This window comes from Tripterygium wilfordii, chromosome 23, assembly GCF_013401445.1.
Source record: "Tripterygium wilfordii isolate XIE 37 chromosome 23, ASM1340144v1, whole genome shotgun sequence".
In the NCBI taxonomy this organism is placed as follows: Eukaryota; Viridiplantae; Streptophyta; class Magnoliopsida; order Celastrales; family Celastraceae; genus Tripterygium; species Tripterygium wilfordii.
Genome location: NC_052254.1, coordinates 4,010,581 through 4,036,540, shown reverse-complemented (window position 1 = coordinate 4,036,540; position 25,960 = coordinate 4,010,581). Strand labels below are relative to the sequence as shown.

The 25,960-nt window shown below is 35.9% G+C and overlaps 2 protein-coding genes across 2 annotated transcripts in view; both read left to right on the top strand.

Moving 5' to 3' along the window:
* Positions 1 to 25,960, top strand: part of LOC119992686 (probable disease resistance protein At4g27220) — a 34,720-nt gene that overhangs the window by 8,527 nt on the left and 233 nt on the right. The window contains exons 5-7 of the mRNA XM_038839481.1: positions 127 to 2,936; positions 21,942 to 22,160; positions 25,504 to 25,719. Of these exons, the coding sequence (XP_038695409.1) occupies positions 198 to 2,936; positions 21,942 to 22,160; positions 25,504 to 25,719 (3,174 nt within the window). The 5' untranslated portion in view covers positions 127 to 197. The remainder of the gene's footprint in view (positions 1 to 126; positions 2,937 to 21,941; positions 22,161 to 25,503; positions 25,720 to 25,960) is intronic.
* LOC119993057 lies at positions 8,875 to 11,239 on the top strand. The gene is made up of 5 exons (XM_038839966.1): positions 8,875 to 9,355; positions 10,202 to 10,248; positions 10,520 to 10,581; positions 10,737 to 10,819; positions 10,940 to 11,239. The coding sequence occupies exons 1-4, from the start codon at positions 8,990 to 8,992 to the stop codon at positions 10,757 to 10,759; spliced, it is 498 nt and encodes a 165-aa protein (XP_038695894.1). The 5' UTR covers positions 8,875 to 8,989; the 3' UTR covers positions 10,760 to 10,819; positions 10,940 to 11,239.

Here is a 25,960-nt window from a genome sequence, read left to right as displayed (position 1 = left end):
TTGCTCATCATTCATCAATGAAGCACCACTTTATTTATGAAAAAAAAATCAGCATATGTAGAAGCATTTTTAAAAAAAAATTCTTATTAGTAATTCTCATTTACTCTCATATCTTATTGTAGTCAGTGACAGCGTTTCACTCCATGTGTAACTACAGAGAATCAAGACAAAAGTAAGGAGAATAATACTTTTTGGAAATGGCCGAGAAAGTTTTTTCCATTGTTGCAGAGCACGGAGCTCTAAATTGGATTAAACGTCAAAGTAGTTATGTGTGCAACTTCGAAAAAAATGTAGATAATGTTAAAGATCAACTCCGCAATCTGAAACGTAAGAGAGAGAGAATCGAGCACGTTGTTGATGATGCAACCAAAAGAAAACTGGAGGTGATTGAAAGTGACGTTCAACACTGGCTGCGGAGCGTGACAGCGGTTGTTGAGAATGCAGAAAGTCTTTTCGAGGAAACACAGAGGGCAAAGAGGAGGCGTTTGTTTGGGTTATTTCCTAATGTGAAGGCAATGTACCAGGTAGGTAAGAAAGCTGAGGACGAATCAAAGGCAATAGCAGATCTTCAGTTGGCTGTAGGACAGTTTCATAGTGTTTCATATCGTCCTGCTCCGCAAGGAATACGTTTTGCAACCATCAAGGATTATGAGACCTTCGAATCAAGAGCATGGCATTTGGATAAGATTATGAAGGCCTTAAAAGATCCTAATGTCAACATGATTGGCGTTTGGGGTATGGGTGGTGTGGGCAAAACTACTCTTGTGAAGAAAGCTGCCCAACAAGCCAATGCAGATGAGATTTTTGATGTGGTGGTTTTTTCGGAGGTATCTTCAAATCAAGACTTGAAAAGGATTCAAGGAGAAATTGCAGATGCCTTAGGCTTCAAATTCGAGGCAGAGACAATTTCTGGGAGATCCAACCAGTTACATGAACGTTTGCTGAAAGAAACAAAAATTCTTGTGATTCTTGATAATATTTGGGCAAGGATTGATCTGGGAGAGTTAGGAATACCTTTCAGGAATGACCACAAAGGATGCAAAATATTGATGACATCTAGAGATAGGCGTGTATTATCCGAGATTGGTACTAATAGTTTGAAAATCTGGGTTGATACATTAGATGATGTGGAGGCTCAAAAATTATTTGAGAAAATGGCGGGAGAAGTCGTGAAAGTTCCCTATTTGCAACCTCTTGCCATTGAAATAGCTAAAAGATGTGCAGGTTTGCCACTTTTGATTACCACAGTTGCAAGGGCCCTAAGTGATAGAAAGGATTCATATACTTGGAAAGAAGCCTTACAACAATTAGATAAGTTTGGAAATGATGATTTTGATGCACAAGTGTATTCCGCTCTAGAGTTAAGTTTCAATCAGTTGAAAGGTAAATCGAAGAAAGAGGTGTTCTTGCTTTGTGGTCTACTAGTAAATACTGATTATGCCATTGAGGATTTGGTGAAATATTGCATGACCCTTGATTCTTTCAAAGATATTGATCAGTTGGAAGATAGGAGAAACAAGTTGCATAAATTGGTTATAGACCTCAAATCCGCGTGTTTGTTATTAGATGGTCAAAAGAATGGTTACATCAAAATGCATGATGTGGTTCGCAAATTTGCTGTATCATTTGCACGTGAAAATCATAATATGTTCATTGAAGAATATGATGGTGAATTGGAAGAATGGCCCAAAAAGAATACAGTTGCAAAGTTATACTCGATATATTTTCCTCACAATTTCATTCACAGACTAGTAGAAGGGTTGGAATGTGAAGAGCTGAAGTTATTTATTCTGCATTCCAAAAATCGTGATTTGAAGATTCCTAATTCATTTTTCCAAGGGTTGAGAGGAATTATAGTCTTAGATATTAAGAATATAAGATTTCCATCTCTACCTTCATCCCTTTATTATCTAGAAAACCTTCGCACTCTCTCTCTTGAGGAGTGTGAGCTGGAAGATATAGCCAGAATAGGAAATCTAGTTGGACTAGAAGTTCTTCGCATTGTGAATTCAAAGATCTCCCATTTTCCTGAGGAAACAAGACAATTGACTCGTCTGAAGTTGTTCAGTGTCGATGGATGTTCAAATCTTGCAGTGATTCCACCAAATGTCATTTCATCATTCACTCAATTAGAAGAATTGCGTATGGAAAAGAGCTTTGTGAACTGGGCGGCCGAAGGAGTTAATGGTCAAAATGCGTGTCTTGCTGAGTTGAACAAATTGTCTAAGCTGACTAGCTTAGATATTCACATTCCGAATTCCAATATTATGCCAAATGACTTGTTCTCAGTCAAGTTAGAAAGATTTAAAATAGTAATAGGAGATGACTGGGCCGAGAGCTTGGAATGGGGCTTCAAATGGTTTGACATGCAGTATGAAAGGTCACGAAGTTTGCAACTCAAACTCTCCACAAGCATTCATTTGAAGCCTTGTGTTAAGGAATTGTTGAAGAAAAGTGAAGATCTATATCTCGATGAATTGGGTGGTGTTAACAGTGTTTGTGAGTTAGATAGGGAAGGTTTTCCAAGATTGAGAATTTTATTTGTCCAAGAGGGTCGGAACTTCCAATACATTGTAAACCCAAACACAACAACTCCTTGTAAAATCTTTCCAGGCTTGGAGGTATTGTCTCTTAAAAATTTGATTAACCTTGAGATGATATGTCACGGCCAACTTGGAGTAGAGTCGTTTAGTAAGTTGAGAATTGTGAGAGTGGAAAGATGTGACATGTTGAAGAACCTTTTCTCATTCTCTATTGTCAAATCCCTTTTGCAACTGCAAGAAATCAGCGTGGTGAACTGTAAAAACATGGAGGAGATGTTTTGCTGTGAAAGTGATAAGGATGACAAGTGCGATGTGATTGAGATAACACAAGTACAATACATATATCTACAGAATTTACCGAAGATCACTAGCATCCCACTTCTTAATGGGAAGGTACTTTTTCTTATTCTTTTATTGCATCCTCCTCTATGTATTTGACATTGTTGGGTCTCAAGTAGAAAGAGTGGAGAGAACTATAAAATATTTGTTACTTCTACACACGTGACTTACAACATGCCACCTACAGAACACATGGACACATATTTGTTAAACACATGGACACATATATGTAGCACACGTGTATTCCAACAGACAAGTCACAAAACAGAGCCTATAATTTTACTAAGGTTGTATTGCATGACGTTACGCATGATATTTTTGTTCAGATTTGTTGGGTACAAAATATGACTTATCTAATTCAAAAATAGAATTCTCTTGTGTATATGCAGATAGTGTTTCTGTCATGATCCCACATCGGAAGATGTGGGCATGCCAGTGTAGTATATAAGTGGGAGAGCCTTCCTCCCACTGTAACCAAGGTTTTCATGGGATGGGCTTCTCTTCCCCCTATCCCTGCCCATGAGGACCTTGGCCACAGCCCGGCCCATTCGTGGGTGTGAGGGTTGGGCCTTGGATTATGCGTGGGGGCCTAGGGGGGTCATCACATTTGGTGCTTTCATTGAGAGTCCAGTGCCCCGACCTTGGGGCCGCGTCCGCGGAGTGGCCAGCCATGGTGCTCGACCCACGGGGGGTGGACTGCCCGGAGGGGCCGGCCATGGTGCCTGACCAACGTGGACGTTGGTCTTTAGAAGGGGAGGGTATTGTCATGATCCCACATCGGAAGATGTGGGCATGCCAGTGTAGTATATAAGTGGGAGAGCCTTCCTCCCACTGTAACCAAGGTTTTCATGGGATGGGCTTCTCTTCCCCCTATCCCTGCCCATGAGGACCTTGGCCACAGCCCGGCCCATTCGTGGGTGTGAGGGTTGAGCCTTGGATTATGCGTGGGGGCCCATTCTCTTCCCCCTATCCCTGCCCATGAGGACCTTGGCCACAGCCCGGCCCATTCGTGGGTGTGAGGGTTGGGCCTTGGATTATGCGTGGGGGCCCAGGGGGGTCATCACAGTTTCCCTACTTGGAGAAGTTAGACCTACATGATATTGGTGCTGAAAAAATATGGGACAACAATCTTCAAGCAGTGCAACATTTTCATACATTGAGAATTTTGACATTGTCAGGCTGTCATAAATTAAAGTTCTTATTCCCCGTTGCTGTGGTCGAGGGTCTCATTCAACTTATGACACTTGATGTAAACGATTGTGAATTAATGGAAGGGATAATAGAAGGACTGACAGGTAAGATGATCTTCCCCAAATTGGATAACCTGTATCTCAAAGATCTTCCAAAACTGAAAAGATTCTGCACAGGAGGAAATTCTATTGAATTTTCATCCTTGTCTTATATGTTGATACGGGGATGCCCGGAATTGAAGTCGTTCATCTTTGATGAAAAGGACATCAGCAATGGTGACCTCCCATCTCCTCTCTTTGATGAAAAGGTTAGTTTAATTTCATATTTTTAAATATGTTCATATTGTGTTGCGTTCTTTTGGATTATTAGCTGATGTCATTAGAATCATTTTTATAGGTGGAACTCCCTATCATTAAAAAATTATACATCGAATCCGTAAATCTGAAAAGAATATGGCACAATGAACTCCCCCCAGAATCCTTTTGCAAACTAGAATGTCTTTTCATGTATGACTGAAAATCTATTGAAGACAAGACTCCAAAACGTACGAGAATTGGGGATAGAAAATTGCAAGTCATGCTCCATTTGTGTGACGAAAAATCAACCTCTGAAAATATTTTCCTAACTTTGTGGTGTTTGGAGCTAAGAAAACAAAATTAGTCAAAAACAAAATTTATAATAAGTCAACTCAAAATAACTAGTTGTAAGATGGAAAACAACTTCCCTTATTATCCTTGGGACACTGTTTTCCCCACAACAATAAACTCATTGTTATGTTAATTCTTTTTTGCTAAAAGTATACATGGAAGGCTTTTTAAGGTGAATTTGAAAAACGGTATATTTTATATATAATACTGTATATGTATATATATAATACATATAATAAGACATGAAATTAATACATTTTTTTCCCAATGTCACGTGAGACCCACAGGAACCTTTAGGTCAATTGAAATTGTACCTCATGTATATGATAAGACATTAAAATTATACATCTTATATGTATATATATGAAAAATATTAATTAGGAAGTGTGAGTTTTAACAAGTTATATTAGTGTGATTGTGTGATTGTGAATATATTCTATTAAAGAATGTAATGAGCATATACTTGTGTACACCGACCATTTATAGTGATATACACATCACATATATATTGAAATGAAGTAATATTGGATGTGTTTGTATATAAAAAGCATATAAGAAGTTGGATTATTCTGTATTTTGTTGCATTATTGTCTCAAAATAGAATTCAATATTTGCATCTTATAGTTATTATGTATTGACACATTGATAAATATATGTATGCACACATTATATCATCACAAGAAAATAATAATTTTGTACCTCAAATTTATGTTTTCCACCAAACAAACAATAGAAAACATTAGCAATTTTTTTTATCCAAACACTAGAAACTAGTTGTTTTTCCATGATAATCATTTCCTTGAGATATATTTTTTATGAGATGTAAGTTTTTCTCTAAACAAACGGAAGCATCAATGGATGTGATATTTGATTTGGAAGGCCAAATGGTTTGGAACCAAGTAGAATGAGTGGTGAGAACTATAAAATATTTGTTACTTCTACACACGTGGCTTACAACATGCCACATACACAACACATGGACACATATTTGTTAAACACATGGACACATATATGTAGCACACGTGTATTCCAATAGACAAAAGTCACAAAACAGAGCCTATAATTTTACTAAGGTTGTATTGCATGACGTTACGCATGATATTTTTGTACAAATTTGTTGGATAAGAATATGACTTATCTAATTCAAAAATAGAATTCTCTTGTGTGTATATGCAGATAGTGTTTCCCTACTTGAAGACGTTACACCTACGTTATATTGGTGCTGAAAAAATATGGGACAACAGTCTCCAACCAATGCAACATTTTCATACATTGAGAAATTTGGAATTGTCAGTCTGTCATAAATTAAAGTTCTTATTCCCCGCTGTTGTGGTCAAATGTCTCATTCAACTCAAGGAACTTACGGTAACATATTGTGAATTAATGGAAGGGATAATAGAAGGGGTGACAGGTCAGATGATCTTCCCCAAATTGAATTTACTGCGTCTCATAGATCTTCCAAAACTGAAAAGATTCTACACAGGAAATTCTACTGAATTTCCATCCTTGTCCGATATGTGGATAGAGAGATGCCCAGAATTGAAGTCGTTCATCTTTGATGAAAAGGACGTCAGCAATGGTGACCTCCCACCTCCTCTCTTTGATGAAAAGGTTATGTTGGAAATATGACTATGTAGTATTTTATGTGGAGAAATGAGCTCCACGTATCTTCACTGCTTCCAAATATGACTCCACGTGTACACTCTCTTCCAGAGTGTTCTCCATTGTATTTCTATATATATGTGATGTTTGTAATGAATTAATTAAGAGAGTGAATATTTTCTAAAGTTATTTTGAGTTCTCTACTTCTCTCCCTTCTCAAACCCAACAGTGGTATCGGAGCTTCTTGATCTTAGAGGCCCTGTGAGAATTTTTCGTTGTGCCACCACTGCTTCTAGGGGAGGTGGGTGGTGGTGGCAGGTAGTGTTCATATGGTTTTACCACCCCGTAGTAGTTGTAGTAGCAGTAAAGTATGTGTGTTATGTTGAAACTCTGTCCTTCCATCAATGTTCCTAAATCAGCTATGGCGCCGATCCAAGTACTTCTGGTGGAGCAGAAGGTGTTTCATGAGTCTCGTTCTAAGGAGCCGGTATGTTAGACAGCCTAAAAGAGGTTGTTATGGTGAAGGACCAACGTGGTCTGTATGGAGGGGTCTAACAAAGAGACCTGATGTTGTTGAAGGGCTCTGGGGAAAGGGTTGTTATTGTCCCTGAACAAAAGGCAGAGGTTGTATTTGGAAGTGCGTCGAGCGTCTTGAAGAAGTTGTAAAGGCTTGTTATTGTTACTCTTTTAGACTCCAAATAAGTGGCACTGCAGTAGAATCTGCTGTGTTGTGGAGAAAGGAAGTTGTTGTATTTGGCAGTGTCATGGACCAAATCGGAGGTCTTGGCACGTTTGGCAAATTTGAAAGAAGAGGAGTCATTTGCAGTTTTTGTAGAGTATCAGAAAGCACGAAAAGATGGAGAAATGGAGGAGCAGAAAGATGATGTAATTGAATATTTTAATGTTTTGTTTTATGTGAAAAAGAGTGATATTAATGGGAGAGCATGCGTGGAAAGAAGAAAAAGTGATGATGGGAGAGGTGGAGAAAAATGGAGTAAAAATGGGTTTGATTGATGTGGTGGGCTAGCATGTGGTCCCCACTTGGATTGATGGTAGTCATGGAGTTGTATTTGTTGTGACTATTCTCCCGAGGATGTCATGGAACTAGTTAAGATCCAACCGGAAAGAAAAATTTTAAGCCTCCTACCTCTGAGTACACGGACGCGATCATGACAAGTCTATTACCACCTCTGAGCACACGAAGGGATGTGACAAGTGGATTAGTACCTCTGAGCATGAGTTCGATGTAACAAATAGGATGGATAGTTTAGACACCATTGTGGGTGTGGTGTATTTTATTTTCTTTGGGTTGGATTGTATTTAGCAAACTCATATTGTATATCAATTTGAGTTTGAGGGGGAGTATTGGAAATATGACTATGTAGTATTTTATGTGGAGAAATGAGCTCCACGTATCTTCACTGCTTCCAAATATGGCTCCACGTGTACACTCTCTTCCAGAGTGTTCTCCATTGTATTTCTATATATATGTGATGTTTGTAATGAATTAATTAAGAGAGTGAATATTTTCTAAAGTTATTTTGAGTTCTCTACTTCTCTCCCTTCTCAAACCCAACAGGTTAGTTTAATTTCATATTCTTAAATATGTTCATATTGTGTTGCATTCTTTTGGATTATTAGCTGATGTCATCGGAATCATTTTTATAGGTTGAACTACCTACCATTGAAAGATTAGAAGTCCGATCTGTTAACGTGAAAAGAATATGGCACAATGAACCCCCCCCCCCCCCCAGAATCCTTTTGCAAACTAGAGCATCTTTTCACGTATGACTGTGAAAATCTATTGAACATTTTTCCGTCTAATATGCTGACAAGACTCCAGAACCTACAAGAATTGGGGATAGATAATTGCAAGTCAATGGATGTGATATTTGATTTGGAAGGGCCAAATGGTTTGGAGATGCATATTACAAAGACCCCCATATTCAGAAAACTAGAGTTCATAACAATCAAGGATTGCCCAAGTTTGAGATATATTTTTCCACTCTCTATTGGCAGTGGTCTTCAGGAACTTGAAGAGTTACATATTGTAGGCTGTAGGGCAGTCGAGGAAATTGTTGCAATGGAAGGGGTAGATGAGGACGTTAGGTTCGAGTTCCTAAAAGTCATTTCCCTGATACTTGAAGACTTACCACAACTAAAAAGTTTCTACCCTGGAATTCATATCTCAGAATGGCCACTGTTAAAGAAATTGGAAGTTATTGGATGTGATAAACTGAAAATATTGGCTTCTGAATGTTCGAATGTCCAAGAAGGGGCGCATGATGGGTATCTTTATTTGCACGAAAAGGTATGGACTTTAAACTCTGCTTCAAAGATCTAAAGTTCAAATATATAAAAATAAATAAATATATATATATATATATATATATTTGCAAGTGTGCACTATGCTCGCATGTTGAGTGAATAATTCCTCCTCAGCTTTTTTACTTTGAAATAATATTTTGACAGGAGATATTCCCCAACCTGGAACAACTTGCTGTTGGGGATAGTGCTTTCAATGAGATATTCCCAAATGGAGGATTCATTGGCGAGGCTGGAGAAATTATACTTAGCAGTCTCGAAATTCAGTTTCCATCCTCACTGCTGTCATCCTGCAATTTGATTGAACTGGAAGTATTTAGATGTAACAAATTGACTGACTTAATGTCTTGCTCGACAACTAAAAGCATGATGCAGCTCAAGAGATTGTGGGTACATGAATGTGCAATGATGGCGTCCATTGTAGAATGTGCAGGGGAAAGTGAGACAGAGGATGATATTATTTTCCACCAACTGGAAGAAATATATATTTATCGTATGCCAAACCTTTCAAGCTTCTGTGGCTCAGGGAAACATGCCTTCAAATTACCATCATTGAAAGAAGTAACTGTGGAAAATTGCCCCCGTCTGAAAACTTTTTGCGAGGGACCACTTTCCACTTTCAAGCTCTGGAGTCTCCATGTATCATTGTATAAAAAGCGTTGGAATGGCGACCTTAATACTACCATACAGGCCTTGTATAAAGAAATGGTATGCATCTTCTTTTCGCTCTTACTGTCCAATCAAGTTGCACTCATATGCATTTTATATGTTATATAGATTAACCATAACAAAAACCTATTTGATTCAAACATATTTGTTGTCTTTAATTAGTTTGACAGCAATAGATCAGTCATATGGATCGATGCTTGGGTTTTAGGAAATGCATATGAGTGCAAACACTCATTTTATACAGGTTATATTGCAGAGAGAAAAGGCACAGCACTCTTATCATCTCCGCAGAAGTCACATCTAGACATTGTCAATGAGACTAATTAAACCTGTCTGATGTTTACACTTTACACAACCCCAATCATATCATTTCTTTCAATTCCATTTTTAATCAACAAGACATCAAAGGAGAAACTGTAAAGGGGGAGTGATTACCATAAAAAATTTTAAAAAAAAAACAGATAATGGAGATAAATATAATGCATCAGAAGTCATAACAAACCCAAACACTCATTTGATGGTGATTGCACTAAGTTGGAGGTTTTGAAGATTCTCCTGTATGAATAATTTTTCTGGTATAATATTTTAGGAATTCAAGTAGCGTTTCTATGGGGTTGGACTTGCAATTTCTGGTTCACTTTTGTTTTACTGCTGTTCTCTGTTTTTTAGGGATGTACTCCTTGGCAATCCTTTTTTTTTTTTTTTTCTAATTTGTCTTTGAGTAGTGATTTCAGATCAGTAACCTTCTGTAGATGTGATTTATATGTGGTTCAGTGGAGCATTGTCATTTCTATTCAAATATCTTGGTGCTACATTTGAAAGCTGATAATCAATGAACCATTCTTTCATGTAAATGATGATGCATCCTTTGAACTCCCTTATCAGGATGATGATGATGATGCTGCTGCTGGAGATGAACAATTGTCAATGAGGTTCATACTATAACAAAACTCAATGGACCTTCTCTTTAGCTTCTCGATTGTTTCCACTAAGACGGCATATGATGATGCTGCATAATGCATTCTGATTTTAATTTATGTATGGGCTGGTTAGAGTAGGCTATGATTTTAAGTTTGAATACTTTTATCTGCCTCTAAATGTTCTCAATCCAATGAATATAAATTTCTCCATGTGAAGAAATTAATAGAAACAAATTAGAATAGACTTAATATAGTTATTTTAAATATGGCTCCATTTTATCAGATTTCTGCACGAATATCGGAGGTTAACTGCTCGTCGCCATTTCAATCATCCGGGGATGAGTGGTAAGGGATCAGAAATGTGTAATTAGTTGAATATCTATTTCATCAATACATGAAGTGTCAATCTTAGCAACTCCTTGTCCCTTTGGCTTCAATTCTCTGATGGGTTAGGAGAGTTGCTTGCTCCAATCAGTCATTTAACAAACACCTTTTTGCAGCGCTGAACTTATTGAAAGCTTAGAAGGACATATTGCTTTGAATTGATGTTCACAAGAGCTAAATATGCAAAATGCATCATCAGGTGAGTACGGAGTTCCAATGACTACTTAGGAGTAATTTCGATCATATAATGTAGATCCTGACCGTCTTAATTGTGTTTCTAACATAACTATGTTTTATTTCTGGATTCAAAAAATTTCAGGCTCCAACATTGCCTCTCTTTAAGGATGAAGGTGGCAAGTTAAGCTTTCTTTGTGTGTCAAGTGAAGATGTGTGCTGAAAAGCTCTCTTTTATTTTTTTGCCTTTTCATGATTACTAGTACGCTCATGTTAAGTAAAATCGAATCCATGGACTTTCATTATGTGAGGTGTGGACTGTTGTACTGTTACCTCTTTCAATTCTGAATTTGCTATTTCTGGAACTCCTAAATTTTAAAGAGAGACGGTCATGTGCTCTGCTTGCAACTTACGTATAAAAGTTAAATTTAGAGTGCAAGTAAAACTTGGATTTGGTTGGAGTACTCATTTTTTTCACAAAGTCGCAATGCTTATGAATGCCAAGAGAAATAGAGAATATAGATGGCCGTATTAGTAGTCTCCATCAATAGTCATTGAATGCCTGAATGAATACCTGGTGAGGCTTTTCATGATCAACACCTTGGTGGGCATTCACAATACCATGATATGCAACTTCGGGAAAATGAGATTGATGTTTGTAGTTCTTGGCATTACGGAAGCTATGTTACTCCTGATAGAAAGAGATCCAATCCTTATTTGATTTGGAGAAGGCATATGATAAGTGTTCAATGGTAAGGGTGCGAGAGAAATGATCTTGGCAAGACTAGTTGCTACTTGCTAGTGTAAGATCTAGTAAAGGATGTAGTGATCCGTTTGGTAGAGCTTATAAGTGCTAGCTTATAAGTAGCTTATAGCTAGCTTATCTGGGGTGTATAAGCTAACTTATAAGTTTTGGTAAGTTTTAAAAAAATAAGTTTCGAATTGAAGTTTATTTTAGATTTTTTGTTTATTATTCTTTATTTTCTTTTATTAAAATACTATAAAAAAATTTTAATTCAGATTTAAATTTTGTATATATAAAATATCTAGTAATTTATATGCAAATAAGCCATTGGTTGAGTGGCAATGACTTTGCATGTCCCTGACTTCAGGCTATGGGTTCTAGTCTCACCTCTTCCGAATATTTATAAGGAGGTGTGTGGGCTTAGTCTGTCCCTGCGTGGGCTTGATTTGTGCCTCCTGCGTGGGGTCTGTTGACACCTACACTTTCATAGGCTTGTGGGGCCTATTGACACCTGTAATTTCATAGCCTTGTAGGCTTGATATGATGGTGTGTAGTATATTGTATTTGTACTTGTACTCGTACTCAAAAAAAAAATTAAAATTAAATTTCATAAAAATTATCAAAGAAAATTATAAAATAACAAATTACATTGATTTATACCTCTCTCATTTTTTTATTCTCTCTCAAATTAAACTTAAATCTACTTTTTCACACCTTATATGCTAGTATTATTAGGTATAAGTTTCATCAAACACGGGAGAGTTTATTCATATACAGTTTATAAGCTAGTTTATTTTTCACAGTTCATAAGCTAGTTTATTTTGACAGCAAATAACCTCTACCAAATGGAGTCTAAAATAATGATTTTCACCAATGGAAATTTGCCATTGGTCAAGCGATTTTTAAAGAGCCTTAACATCGTACATACTATTTTCGTGATGTACGAGTTTTATGAACAAAATTGATGAAGTATGCACTTGTTATTAGCCATTGTGAAATGTTCTATTTGAATCACAGTGATTGTCTTAAAAGTGAGACCGTCACTGCAATCTCACCAAAGCGTATAGTTGGAGTAGTCTCTTACGCAAGAGGAGTATCCAGTTGTAAAAAGTTTTATTTGGTCGGTGGTTTTTAGAACCTTAAAAATTATAACAAAACTAGAATTATGGCTCCGTTTGTTAGAGTAATATTTCAAGTAGCATAAAGTAGTGTTTTTTGGAGTATTTCGAACTACTATTTGAAGGTAGCATTTCATCTACATTACCTAAATATTTTCAAAAGCTAAGGGTCTGTTTGGTATCACTTTTGTTTCTTGTTTTTTGTTTTCGTTTTCAAAAAATAGAAAATAAAAACAAAAAATAGTATTTGTTTGCATTTTCTGTTTTGGTTTTTATGAAACCAAAACAGGTTTTCAAAATTTTTGAAAACAAGAAAAAAAGGTTTTCAAAAATTTTGAAAACAGAACTAGTTACACTTATTATAGATTGTACTTTCTTTAAGATTTCATATTGCAAATTGAATAGAGATATGAAAACAATGATCAAATATACTTTGAGTTATTGTTTTATTTTTTATCTTCTTTTTTTTCTACTGATGTTTTCAATGGTGAATTACATTGCAATAGACACGGCAAAAGCTGCAGTTATGAAAAATATAGTGGTGTGAATATATTCCATTATTATGAAAATAAAAGCATAAACACATTTTTTTTAGTTTTATACTTTTAGTTTTTGTTTTCAGTTTAAGTGTTCAACCAAACAAGTTTCAATTTTATGTTTTTGTTTTTTATTTTTGTTTTCAAAATTTTTGGAAGTGATACCAATCACAACCTAATTATTCAAACAATTACTACTAGCTTCATTGTTGTTTTGCAAAAGTCGTTTGAGAACTGGAAAATGAAATATAGATTTGAAAGGATTCCAAAATAGCCCAATTTGGTCACCTATAACCAACTTCCTCCCATCACAAACTCCCTACTCCATTCACCGTTAAAAATATAATTGCTTGATTTTGCCCATCTCTTGAACTCCAATGGATGTTCACCCTGCCCAAAAGAGAAAAAGATGTACATGCTAACGAAAAACCCTGTCAAAAGGAATTTCTAACATTTTTTGTGAGTTTTGCAGGATTATCGGTGACCCTCAATCAGAAATCATTGATTGTGAAAATCTTCCTATAGTAAGTATATATCTTATAGGGAAAAATTGCTTAAGAAGGAAAATTGAGATTTTGTTGAAGAAGCACAAACTCTATATGAAGAAAGATGACCGTTTGTGTCACACAAGTAGCAATAGAAGTACTTATGAGTCAAAAGGCTATATACCTAAAGACAAATAAACATGGTAGTTGAATGAGAATGTTGAAAAACAAATAGGACTAAGAGATAATGTTATCGAAAATTACATAACCATAGAGACAATGATAGTTATGAAACCTACAAAGTAACCAGAAAATAAGTTAAATAAGATTATAGGAGAGACATGTCAATTGGGCCTTAGAGGACTGTGGACCAATTCTGGGCCGAAAAGGAGTTAATGGTCAAAATGCGTGCCTCGCTGAGTTGAACAAATTGTCTAAAGCTGAATAGCTTAGATATTCACATCCCGAATTCCAATATTTTGCCAAATGACTTGTTCTCAGTCAAGTTAGAAAGATTTAAAATACTAATAGGAGATGTCTGCGCCGGGACCTTGGAATGGTTCATTATGCGGTATGAAAGCTCACGAAGTTTGAAACTCAAACTCTCCACAAGCATTCATTCGAAGCCTGGTCTTAAGGAATTGTTGAAGAAAAGTGAAGATCTATTTCTCGATGAATTGGGTGGTGTTAACAATGTTTGTGAGTTAGATACGGAAGGTTTTCCAAGTTTGAGATTTTTACATGTCCAAGCAGGTCGCAACTTCCAATACATTGTAAACCCAAACACAACTACTCCTTGTAACATTTTTCCAGTCTTGGAGGTTGTCAAAGATATCAACAAAATCTTTGATATCTTTGACAAATGAACAAAATCTTTAAATTTGTCAAAGATATCAACAAAATATCAATGATATCTTTGACAAATCAACAAAATCTTTGAATTTGTCAAAGATATCAACAAAATCTTTGATTTACTTTATTGACATTATTTTTCTTTCTTATTTACTTTTCTTTTCAACGCCTATATAAGGCATGTTGTACACAATCAACATATAGTGAAATATAGATCATTTTACTTCTCTAACATGGTATCGGAGCCACTCCTGTTGAGGCACTCTAGAGTAGTGTACGTACTACCATTGATACAGCACATATTATTACAGCCTTGGTCCAACACTCCTTAGGTGGGATCTTGGTTTTGGGTCCGTCCCCAGTCGGTTATGGTCTCCTTTGAGATGTTCTTCTCTTTTCTTGAGTTTTGGTGTCCTCCGTGGCGGTGCTCCTTCCGCCGTTATTCGTGCTCTTCCAAGGGTACTCCTTTGCTCAGACCCCTAGCTAAACCCGATTGCTTCTTCTGCCTTTTTATCAGTTTGAGCATGGTTCCTCGCAGTTCGTTCCTTCGGCCTCCTGCTGCTGTATGGTGGTGTCCATGTTTCTGGCTGCTTTTCCCTGCTGTTTCTACCATCGCTCTTGGTGCTAAGATCTCGGTCCTCTCTTGGAGTCCTTTTGCTGCGTTTTTAAGGCTTCTCTAGGTTGGTTTATCTTGCAAATTTTAGCCCTCTGACTGCTTCTTGATGGCCATCTTCTGGTTATCTGTGTGCAATTTAGAAGTCTTGTCGTGCAGAGATGGGTCCCTTCTCGGTGTTTTGCTGCTGTTAATCTTACTATTTGCCCTCTTTGGTCCCATTCCGGATTTCTGCGTGCAGTCTTGGTGTTCCTCTGTCTGCTCTCTTGGGTTCCCATGTGGATTTTTTCTTGCTTTTTGGTAGCCTCGATTCTCAGAGCTGGATCCCCATCCTTTTGTGTTTGGGTTTTGGTGCGTGTCGCCGGACTGCTCCTTCTTTGGCTTCTCGGTTTGTTGGTTTCTTTCTATTCAATTCTGTCAAAGATATCAACAAAATCTTTGATATCTTTGACATTTATCTTTGACAATATCTATTCTTGACCAACCTGCTGATCTCTTCACCAAGCCACTCCTGCCAGGTCGTTTCAGAGACTTAGTTTCCAAACTCAAGCTTACTTCTACTGCACCAACTTGAGTTTGAGGGGGGATGTCAAAGATATCAACAAAATCTTTGATATCTTTGACAAATGAACAAAATCTTTAAATTTGTCAAAGATATCAACAAAATATCAATGATATCTTTGACAAATCAACAAAATCTTTGAATTTGTCAAAGATATCAACAAAATCTTTGATTTACTTTATTGACATTATTTTTCTTTCTTATTTACTTTTCTTTTCAACGCCTATATAAGGCATGTTGTACACAATCAACATATAGTGAAATATAGATCATTTTACTTCTCTAACAGAGGTATTGTCTCTTAGAAAATTGATTAACCTTGAGATGATATGTCACGGTCAATCAACCTTGAGATGATATGTCACGGTCAACTTGGAGTAGAGTCGTTTAGTGAGTTGAGAATTGTGCGTGTGGAAAGATGTGACATGTTGAAGAATCTTTTCTCATTCTCTATGGCCAAGTCCCTTTTGCAACTGCAAGAAATCAGAGTGGAGAACTGTAAAAACATGGAGGAGATTTTTTGCTGTGAAAGTGAAAAGGATGGCAAGTGCGATGTGATTGAGTTAACGCAAGTACAATCCATATATTTATTGACTTTACCGAAGCTCACACTTCTTATTGGGAAGGTACTTTTTCTTATTCTTTTATTGCTTCCTTCTCTATGTATTTGACATTGTTGGGTATCAAGTAGAAAGAATGGAGAGAACTATAAAATATTTGTTACTTCTACACACGTGACTTACAACATGCCGCATACACAACACATGGACCCATATTTGTTAAACACATGGACACACATATAGCACACTTGTATTCCAACAGTCATAAACAGAGTCTGTAATTTTACAAAGGTTGTAGTGCATGACGTTACGCATGATATTTTTGTACAGATTTGTTGGGTACAGAATATGACTTATCTAATTCAAAAATAGAATTCTCTTGTGTATATGCAGATAGTGTTTCCCTACTTGGAGAAGTTAGGCCTACATGGTATTGGTGCTGAAAAAATATGGGACAACAATCTTCAAGCAATGCAACATTTTCATAGATTGAGATATCTAACATTGTCAGGCTGTCATAAATTAAAGTTCTTATTGCCCGTTGTTGTGGTCAAAGGTCTCATTCAACTTATGGAACTTAGGGTAACAAATTGTGAATTAATGGAAGGGATAATAGAAGGAGTGACAGGTCAGATGATCTTCCCCAAATTGGATAACCTGTATCTCAAAGATCTTCCAAAACTGAAAAGATTCTGCACAGGAGGAAATTCTATTGAATTTTCATCCTTGTCTTATATGTTGATACGGGGATGCCCGGAATTGAAGTCGTTCATCTTTGATGAAAAGGACATCAGCAATGGTGACCTCCCATCTCCTCTCTTTGATGAAAAGGTTAGTTTAATTTCATATTTTTAAATATGTTCATATTGTGTTGCGTTCTTTTGGATTATTAGCTGATGTCATTAGAATCATTTTTATAGGTGGAACTCCCTATCATTAAAAAATTATACATCGAATCTGTAAATCTGAAAAGAATATGGCACAATGAACTCCCCCCAGAATCCTTTTGCAAACTAGAATGTCTTCTCATGTATGACTGAAAATCTATTGAACATTTTTCCGTCTAATATGCTGATAAGACTCCAAAACGTACGAGAATTAGGGATAGAAAATTGCAAGTCATGCTCCATTTGTGTGACGGAAAATCAACCTCTTGAAAATATTTTCCTAACTTTGTGGTGTTTGGAGGTAAGAAAACAAAATTAGTCAAAAACAAAATTTATAATAAGTCAACTCAAAATAAGGAGTTGTAAGATGGAAAACAACTTCCCTTATTATCCTTGGGATACTGTTTTCCCCACAACAATAAACTCATTGTTATGTTAATTCTTTTTTGCTAAAAGTATACATGGAAGGCTTTTTAAGGTGAATTTAAAAAAGGGTATATTTTATATATAATACTGTATATATATAATATATTTTTTTCTCAATGCCACGTGAGACCCAGAGGAACTTTTAGGTCAATTGAAATTGTACCTCATGTATATGATAAGACATTAAAATTATACATCTTATATGTATATATATGAAAAATATTAATTAGAAAGTGTGAGTTTTAACAAGTTATATTACTGTGATTGTGAATATATTCTATTAGAGAATGTACTGAGCATATACTTGTGTACACCGACCATTTATAGTGATATACACATCACATATATACTGAAATGAAGTAATATTGGATGTGTTTGTATATAAAAAGCATAAAAGAAGTTGGATTATTCTGTATTTTGTTGGATTATTGTCTCAAAATAGAATTCAATATTTGCATCTTATAGTTGTTATGTATTGACACATTGATAAATATATGTATGCACACATTATATCATCACAAGAAAATAATAATCTTGTACCTCAAATTTATATTTTCCACCAAACAAACAATAGAAAACATTAGCAATTTTTTTGTCCAAACACTAGAAACTAGTTGTTTTTCCAAGATAATTATTTCCTTGAGATATATTTTTCGTGAGACGTTAGTTTTTCTCTAGACAAACGGAAGCATCAATGGATGTGATATTTGATTTGGAAGGGCCAAATGGTTTGGAACCAAGTAGAAAGAGTGGAGAGAACTATAAAATATTTGTTACTTCTACACACGTGACTTACAATATGCCACATACACAACACTGTTGGACAGGAATTTTATTCTAGGGTATAAAGAACATTGTCTATTCCATCTGCAACAGATCCAAGTTGTACTGTGATCTCAGTGATTGCTTCGTGCAATTTATCTGGGTCATGAGTACTTGCTTGTCTGCCCCATGACATATATCGAACACCTTGTATGACATACTTTGAAACCATAAGTTGCCTTTTGTAGTCTTGAACTTTGTCGGTTGCTTTTTTAAGTCTCCTTTTGGTTTCCCTCAAAGCTTCTTGTAGAGATTCGATGGTTTTCTGGGGATCGTCCTCGTATACGTCTTCCCTTATAGGGGAGAGGTTGAATCTGGGATCATTTCCACCTTCATCTTGTTTAGAAGTAGAACCTTCATCAGTTCTAGACCTTTTTGCAGGTGGAGAGTCAGGAGTATCCATCCTTGAAGATTTCTTGAGGAAGATATTGGTTTCTGCTGATTCTTACTTTTGAATATTTATACGAATGGAATATGAAGGAAGTGTTGGACCAAGACTTACTGTCTAGGTCAACATTGTGTTTTTGATGATTGTGTATGATTGTATACTAAAATGTGTGTGAGCATGCTTGACTTGAACATATCCTAAAATGCTAGAAAACATGCTTAAATGGTTATTTGGTTAATTGTTTAATATCTTAATTGTGCATATACACTTAAATGAAGGCTTATGCATATCTCTATGTGAATTTGATATCTATATATTTTTGAGATAGTGCTGGAAAGTAAGTTTTGAAAACAAACATACATGGACTAAGTTAGGGCATTAATCTTCTAATGATCATAACTTATCTTAACCCACTTAGGTCCAAATTACTTGAAACTTGAACCACATGCACATGAAGGTTTAATATATGTTCTAGGACTATAATCATGAGAAATTAAGTGCATCACATATATATTTGGTCATATGCTTAAATTCCGCCAAAACTAGGTTTTACCTAATTTTGTGCATCTGTGTTCTTTGTGAACGTGGTGAACCAAATGAACTCCGATTTAAATGAAATTTCGTGTGCATCTTAGTTTCATCACTATGAACATATTTGATTTAGTAAAGTTTAAGAGAAAAGGTCATTTACACTGAGTTTGCAAAATGACTTTGAATTTACACTTAGAATTTATCGGTTTCACTATTAGTGACCTAATTGCTTGGTTGAGTGACCAAACGATTTCCGATTGTTATGAAATTTTACCTGGACATTCTAATACATATAAAATGATTTATCATGCAGTAATATGAATTTTTTGGGTTGTTTTTCTAATGTAATTAACCTATGCGCTCCATATGAAGCTCTTTGAGCTTACATGCAATCGGGGAGTTCTACCTCCTATTTCCTTGTAGGTTAATCATCATTGTGGTCTCATATGACTCAGAATTCAGTATGCTCAAGTGAATTGAAGTCCGGTTTTCGAGTATGAGCTTGGATCTCTAGAAAACCAATAAAAACCTATGTTCATCAACCTTCCACTAAGGCATTTTGATTGATGATTGGAACTAGCCTTAGGGCTGTATAATATGGATATATTGGTGCTGCCAAATTCAGAGTTTGAAGTCAAGATTGGAGGGACATGTTTGGTCACGTGAAGGATCTCTTGTCTTCATCAAACAAGATCTTGCACATGCTTCCTTTATTGAGGTCAATGATCAGATTTTTGTGAGAAGACAATTGATGAAGCTAAAGGACAAATGCAATGGTTGAAATTTGTAAGAGATGAGAAAGTATATTTTTCAACTAGACAAGACTTAGATTATGAAGATATTCTTGAAGACTACAAGCTCCAATGGTACACTAATCTATGGCTGAGATTGAATTGTTTTGAATTATGAATGGATCAGATTACAACAAGACTTGAAGGGTTAAGATGACCATTTAAAAGGTGAATCCAATGGTTGTGCATAAGACCATATTCTTGCTTGCAATTTTTGACTTAAAAGAAGATCTTACTTGATTTTTGGAGTCAAAGATGGCTGCAAGTTGCTACACATTTTGTAGGAAATCGTTGGAGATACCAAGGCCAAGATTTGGTGTAAGTTTGATCAAATGGTCAAAGATGACAAAATTGTTGGAGATACCAAGGTCAAGATTTGGTGCAAGTTTGATCAAATTGTCAAAGATGGCTGCAAGTGCACATGACAACTCAAATCTTGGAAAGCTAGACTTGGAAAATGATGCAAGTGCAACGGCTACATATTGCAAGGTTGAGATTTAATGATCTATTCATTCAATGGCCAAGATTTGCACATGTAATTGAAGGTCAAGATTTGAAGATAGAAAAAGATCCAATGGTGGAAATCACAAGAGCTTGGTAAATTATAAAGAGGGGTTCTTCCTCATTCCAACTTGGAGAAGCCAAAATTACATTGACGAAATTCTTGCTCTCAAAGCTTTCAAGCTAGTTTGTGCCATTGAATCCAAGCTTCTACCCAAGCCACTCTAAAGGCTTCCTCACTATTTTGCTTTTGCAAAGAGGGAGTGCTTCTCATTTGGCTTCTTATTTTCAGATTCGAAAATCCTCATTATTCTTCATTTTCTATCCAACCCATGAGGTGATATTGTGATTCTTGAGTGTTCCTCAACCCCATTTGCTTAGTGCAAACCTTGAGTGAACCATTTATACCGAACACTTGTAAAAGTCCCTTCATTGGGCAAAAACCTTGTTGAGGTTGAGTTTAAGGGAGTGCTTGAAACCCTTGGTTGTAAAGTTTGAAGATTATCTTGAAATCTTCAGTTTTAAGGGTGACCTAAAAACCCTTGTGAGTTTTGTGGAGCTTTTGAGAAAACCACATCCTTAGTGGAGGTTGGAAAATCCTAGGTTGATGAACCTAGGTAGTAGATGTAGGAGAAGAGTCTCCGAACTACTATAAATTGCTGTGTGGACTTTCTTGATTGCATTGCTTGCTTGTTGATTGATTAAGTGTTTTGATTGCAGAATTTTCTGAACCACTAGTCTGTCCGTGCACTGTTCACATAGCTAAACTTTGAATTTTAATCTGAATATTTGATATAGTATTCATTAGGGTGTTGTGATCCTGCATACCAAATTTCATTGAATTCTGACTTGATTTACTAGGTGAAATTTGAGTTGTAAAATCTGTGCGCAGTGTGTTGTTTAAAAAATCTGTTTTTGCAATTCCTTGATTATTTGATAATTGATCATTCACCATATTGTATCACATCTTGCATTGAAATGAATATTGATTAAGATAATCATTAGAGTCCAAATTTGTGTGCTAATTGTTAATTGACATTGATTTCCTTTTAAATTATAAAAATAGATTACTATCGGAATTTGGGGACACAATTCACCCCCCTCTTGTGTTAAGTACGATCCATCAAACACATGGACACATATTTGTTAAACACATGGACACATATATGTAGCACACGTGTATTCCAATAGACAAAAGTCAGAAAACAGAGCCTATAATTTTACTAAGGTTGTATTGCATGACGTTACGCATGATATTTTTGTTCAGATTTGTTGGGTACAGAATATGACTTATATCTAATTCAAAAATAGAATTCTCGTGTATATGCAGATAGTGTTTCCCTACTTGGACTGGTTATTCCTACGTGATATTGGTGCTGAAAAAATATGGGACAACAGTCTTCAACCAATGCAACATTTTGATACATTGAGAAATTTGAGATTGTCAGGCTGTCATAAATTAAAGTTCTTATTGCCCGTTGTTGTGATCAAATATCTCATTCAACTCATGGAACTTAATGTAAGAGATTGTGAATTAATGGAAGGGATAATAGTGTTGGACAGGAATTTTATTCTAGGGTATAAAGAACACTGTCTATTCCATCTGCAACAGATCCAAGTTGTACTGTGATCTCAGTGATTGCTTCGTGCAATTTATCTGGGTCATGAGTACTTGCTTGTCTGCCCCATGACATATATCGAACACCTTGTATGGCATACCTTGAAACCATAAGTTGCCTTTTGTAGTCTTGAACTTTGTCGGTTGCTTTTTTAAGTCTCCTTTTGGTTTCCATCAAAGCTTCTTGTAGAGATTCGATGGTTTTCTGGGGATCGTCCTCGTATACGTCTTCCCTTATAGGGGAGAGGTTGAATCTGGGATCATTTCCACCTTCTTCTTCTTTAGAAGTAGAACCTTCATCAGTTCTAGACCTCTTTGCAGGTGGAGAGTTAGGAGTATCCATCCTTGAAGATTTCTTGAGAAAGATATTGGTTTCTGCTGATTCTTACTTTTGAATATTTATACGAATGGAATATGAAGGAAGTGTTGGCCCAAGACTTACTGTCTAGGTCAACATTGTGTTTTTGATGATTGTGTATGATTGTATATTAAAATGTGTGTGAGCATGCTTGACTTGAACATATCCTAAAATGTTAGAGAACATGCTTAAATGGTTATTTGGTTAATTGTTTAATATCTTAATTGTGCATATACAAATGAAGGCTTATGTATATCTCTATGTGAATTTGGTATCTATATATTTTTGAGATAGTGCTGGAAATTAAGTTTTGGAAACAAACATACATGGACTAAGTTAGGGCATTAATCTTCTAATGATCATAATTTATCTTACTTAGGTCCAAATGACTTGAAACTTGAACCACATGCACATGAAGGTCTAAAATATGTTCTAGGACTATAATCATGATAAATTAAGTGCATCACATATATATTTGGTCATATGCTTAAATTCCGCCAAAACTAGGTTTTACCTAATTTTGTGCATATGTGTTCTTTATGAACGTGGTGAACCAAATGAACTCCGATTTAAATGAAATTTCGTGTGCATCTTAGTTTTATCACTATGAACATATTTGACCTAGTAAAGTTTAAGAGAAAAGGTCATTTACACTGAGTTTGCAAAATGACATTGAATTTACACTTAAAATTCATCGGTTTCACTATTAGTGACTTATTTGCTTGGTTGAGTGACCAAACGATTTCCGATTGTTATGAAATTTTATATGGACATTCTAATATATATAAAATGATTTATCATGCAGTAATATGAATTTTCTGGGTTGTTTTTCTAATGTAATTAACCTATGCGCTCTATATGAAGCTCTTTGAGCTTACATGCAATTGGGGAGTTCTACCTCCTATTTCTTTGTTGGTTAATCATCATGAGGATGTTATATCACTCAGAATTCAGTTTTCTCAAGTGAATTGAAGTCCGGTTTTCAAGTATGAGCTTGGATCTCTAGAAAACCAAGAAAAACCTATGTTCATCAACCTTCCACTAAGGCATTTTGATTGATGATTGGAATTAGCCTTAGGGCTGTATAATATGGATATATTGGTGCTGCCAAATTCAGAGTTTGAAGTCAAGATTGGAGGGACATGTTTGGTCACGTGAATGATCTCTTGTCTTCATCAAACAAGATCTTGCGCATGCTTCCTTTATTGAGGTCAATGATAAGATTTTTGTGAGAAGACAATTGATGAAGCTAAAGGACAAATGCAATGGTTGAAATTTGTAAGAGATGAGAAAGTATATTTTGCAACTAGACAAGACTTAGATTATGAAGATATTCTTGAAGACTACAAGCTCCAATGGTACACTAATCTATGGCTGAGATTGGATTGTTTTGAATTATGAATGGATCAGATTACAACAAGACTTGAAGGGTTAAGATGACCATTTAAAAGGTGAATCCAATGGTTGTGCATAAGACCATATTCTTGCTTGCAATTTTTGACTTAAAAGAAGATCTTACTTGATTTTTGGAGTCAAAGATGGTTGCAAGTTGCTACACATTTTGTAGGAAATCATTGGAGATACCAAAGCCAAGATTTGGTGTAAGTTTGATCAAATGGTCAAAGATGACAAAATTGTTGGAGATACCAAGGTCAAGATTTGGTGCAAGTTTGATCAAATTGTCAAAGATGGCTGCAAGTGCATATGACAACTCAAATCTTGGAAAGCTAGACTTGGAAAATGATGCAAGTGCAACGGCTACATATTGCAAGGTTGAGATTTAATGATCTATTCATTCAATGGACAAGATTTGCACATGTAATTGAAGGTCGAGATTTGAAGATAGAAAAAGATCCAATGGTGGAAATCACAAGAGCTTGGTAAATTATAAAGAGGGGTTCTTCCTCATTCCAACTTGGAGAAGCCAAAATTACATTGAAGAAATTCTTGCTCTCAAAGCTTTCAAGCTAGTTTGTGCCATTGAATCCAAGCTTCCACCCAAGCCACTCTAAAGGCTTCCTCACTATTTTGCTTTTGCAAAGAGGGAGTGCTTCTCATTTGGCTTCTTATTTTCAGATTCGAAAATCCTCATTATTCTTCATTTTCTATCCAACCCGTGAGGTGATATTGTGATTCTTGAGTGTTCCTCAACCCCATTTGCTTAGTGCAAACCTTGAGTGAACCATTTATACCAAACACTTGTAAAAGTCCCTTCATTGGGCAAAAACCTTGTTGAGGTTGAGTTTAAGGGAGTGCTTGAAACCCTTGGTTGTAAAGTTTGAAGATTGTCTTGAAATCTTCAGTTTTAAGGGTGACCTAAAAACCCTTGTGAGTTTTGTGGAGCTCTTGAGAAAACCACATCCTTAGTGGAGGTTGGAAAATCCTAGGTTGGTGAACCTAGGTAGTAGATGTAGGAGAAGACTCTCCGAACTACTATAAATTGCTGTGTGGATTTTCTTGATTGCATTGCTTGCTTGTTGATTGATTAAGTGTTTTGATTGCAGAATTTTCTGAACCACTAGTCTGTCCGTGCACTGTTCACATAGCTAAACTTTGAATTTTAATCTGAATTTTTGATATAGTATTCATTAGGATGTTGTGATACTGCATACCAAATTTCATTGAATTCTGACTTGATTTGCTAGGTGAAATTTGAGTTGTAAAATCTGTGTGCAGTGTGTTGTTTGAAAAAAAATCTGTTTTTGCAATTCCTTGATTATTTGATAATTGATCATTCACCATATTGTATCACATCTTGCATTGATATGAATATTGATTAGGATAATCATTAGAGTTCAAATTTGTGTGCTAATTGTTAATTGACATTGATTTCCTTTTAAATTATAAAAAGAGATTCCTATCGGAATTTGGGGACACAATTCACCCCCCCCTCTTGTGTTAAGTACGATCCATCAAATAGAAGGAGTGACAAGTCAGATGATCTTCCCAAAATTGACTCTCCTGAAACTCAAAGATCTTCCAAAACTGAAAAGATTCTGCACAGGAAATTCTACTGAATTTCCATCCTTGTCCGATATGTGGATAGAGAGATGCCCGGAATTGAAGTCGTTCATCTTTGATGAAAAGGACGTCAGCAATGGTGACCTCCCACCTCCTCTCTTTGATGAAAAGGTTAGTTTAATTTCATATTTTTAAATATGTTCATATTGTGTTGCATTCTTTTGGATTATTAGCTGATGTCATCGGAATCATTTTTATACCCTGGAATTCATACCTGAAAATGGCCACTGATAAAGAAGTTGGAAGTTATTGGATGTTGTGACAAACTGAAAATATTGGCTTCTGAATGTTCGAATGTCCAAGAAGGGGCGCATGATGGGTATCTTTATTTGCACGAAAATGTATGGACTTT

What these genes read in the sequence shown, in the direction of transcription:
- LOC119993057 (XM_038839966.1), top strand. Translation starts at nt 8,990, where the DNA reads ATGTCTTGCTCGACAACTAAAAGCATGATGCAGCTCAAGAGATTGTGG. An exon ending in GATGAACAATTGTCAATGAG is followed by an intron (nt 10,249 to 10,519) that starts GTTCATACTATA and finishes CCATTTTATCAG; the next exon opens with ATTTCTGCACGAATATCGGA. An exon ending in CAATCATCCGGGGATGAGTG is followed by an intron (nt 10,582 to 10,736) that starts GTAAGGGATCAG and finishes ACCTTTTTGCAG; the next exon opens with CGCTGAACTTATTGAAAGCT.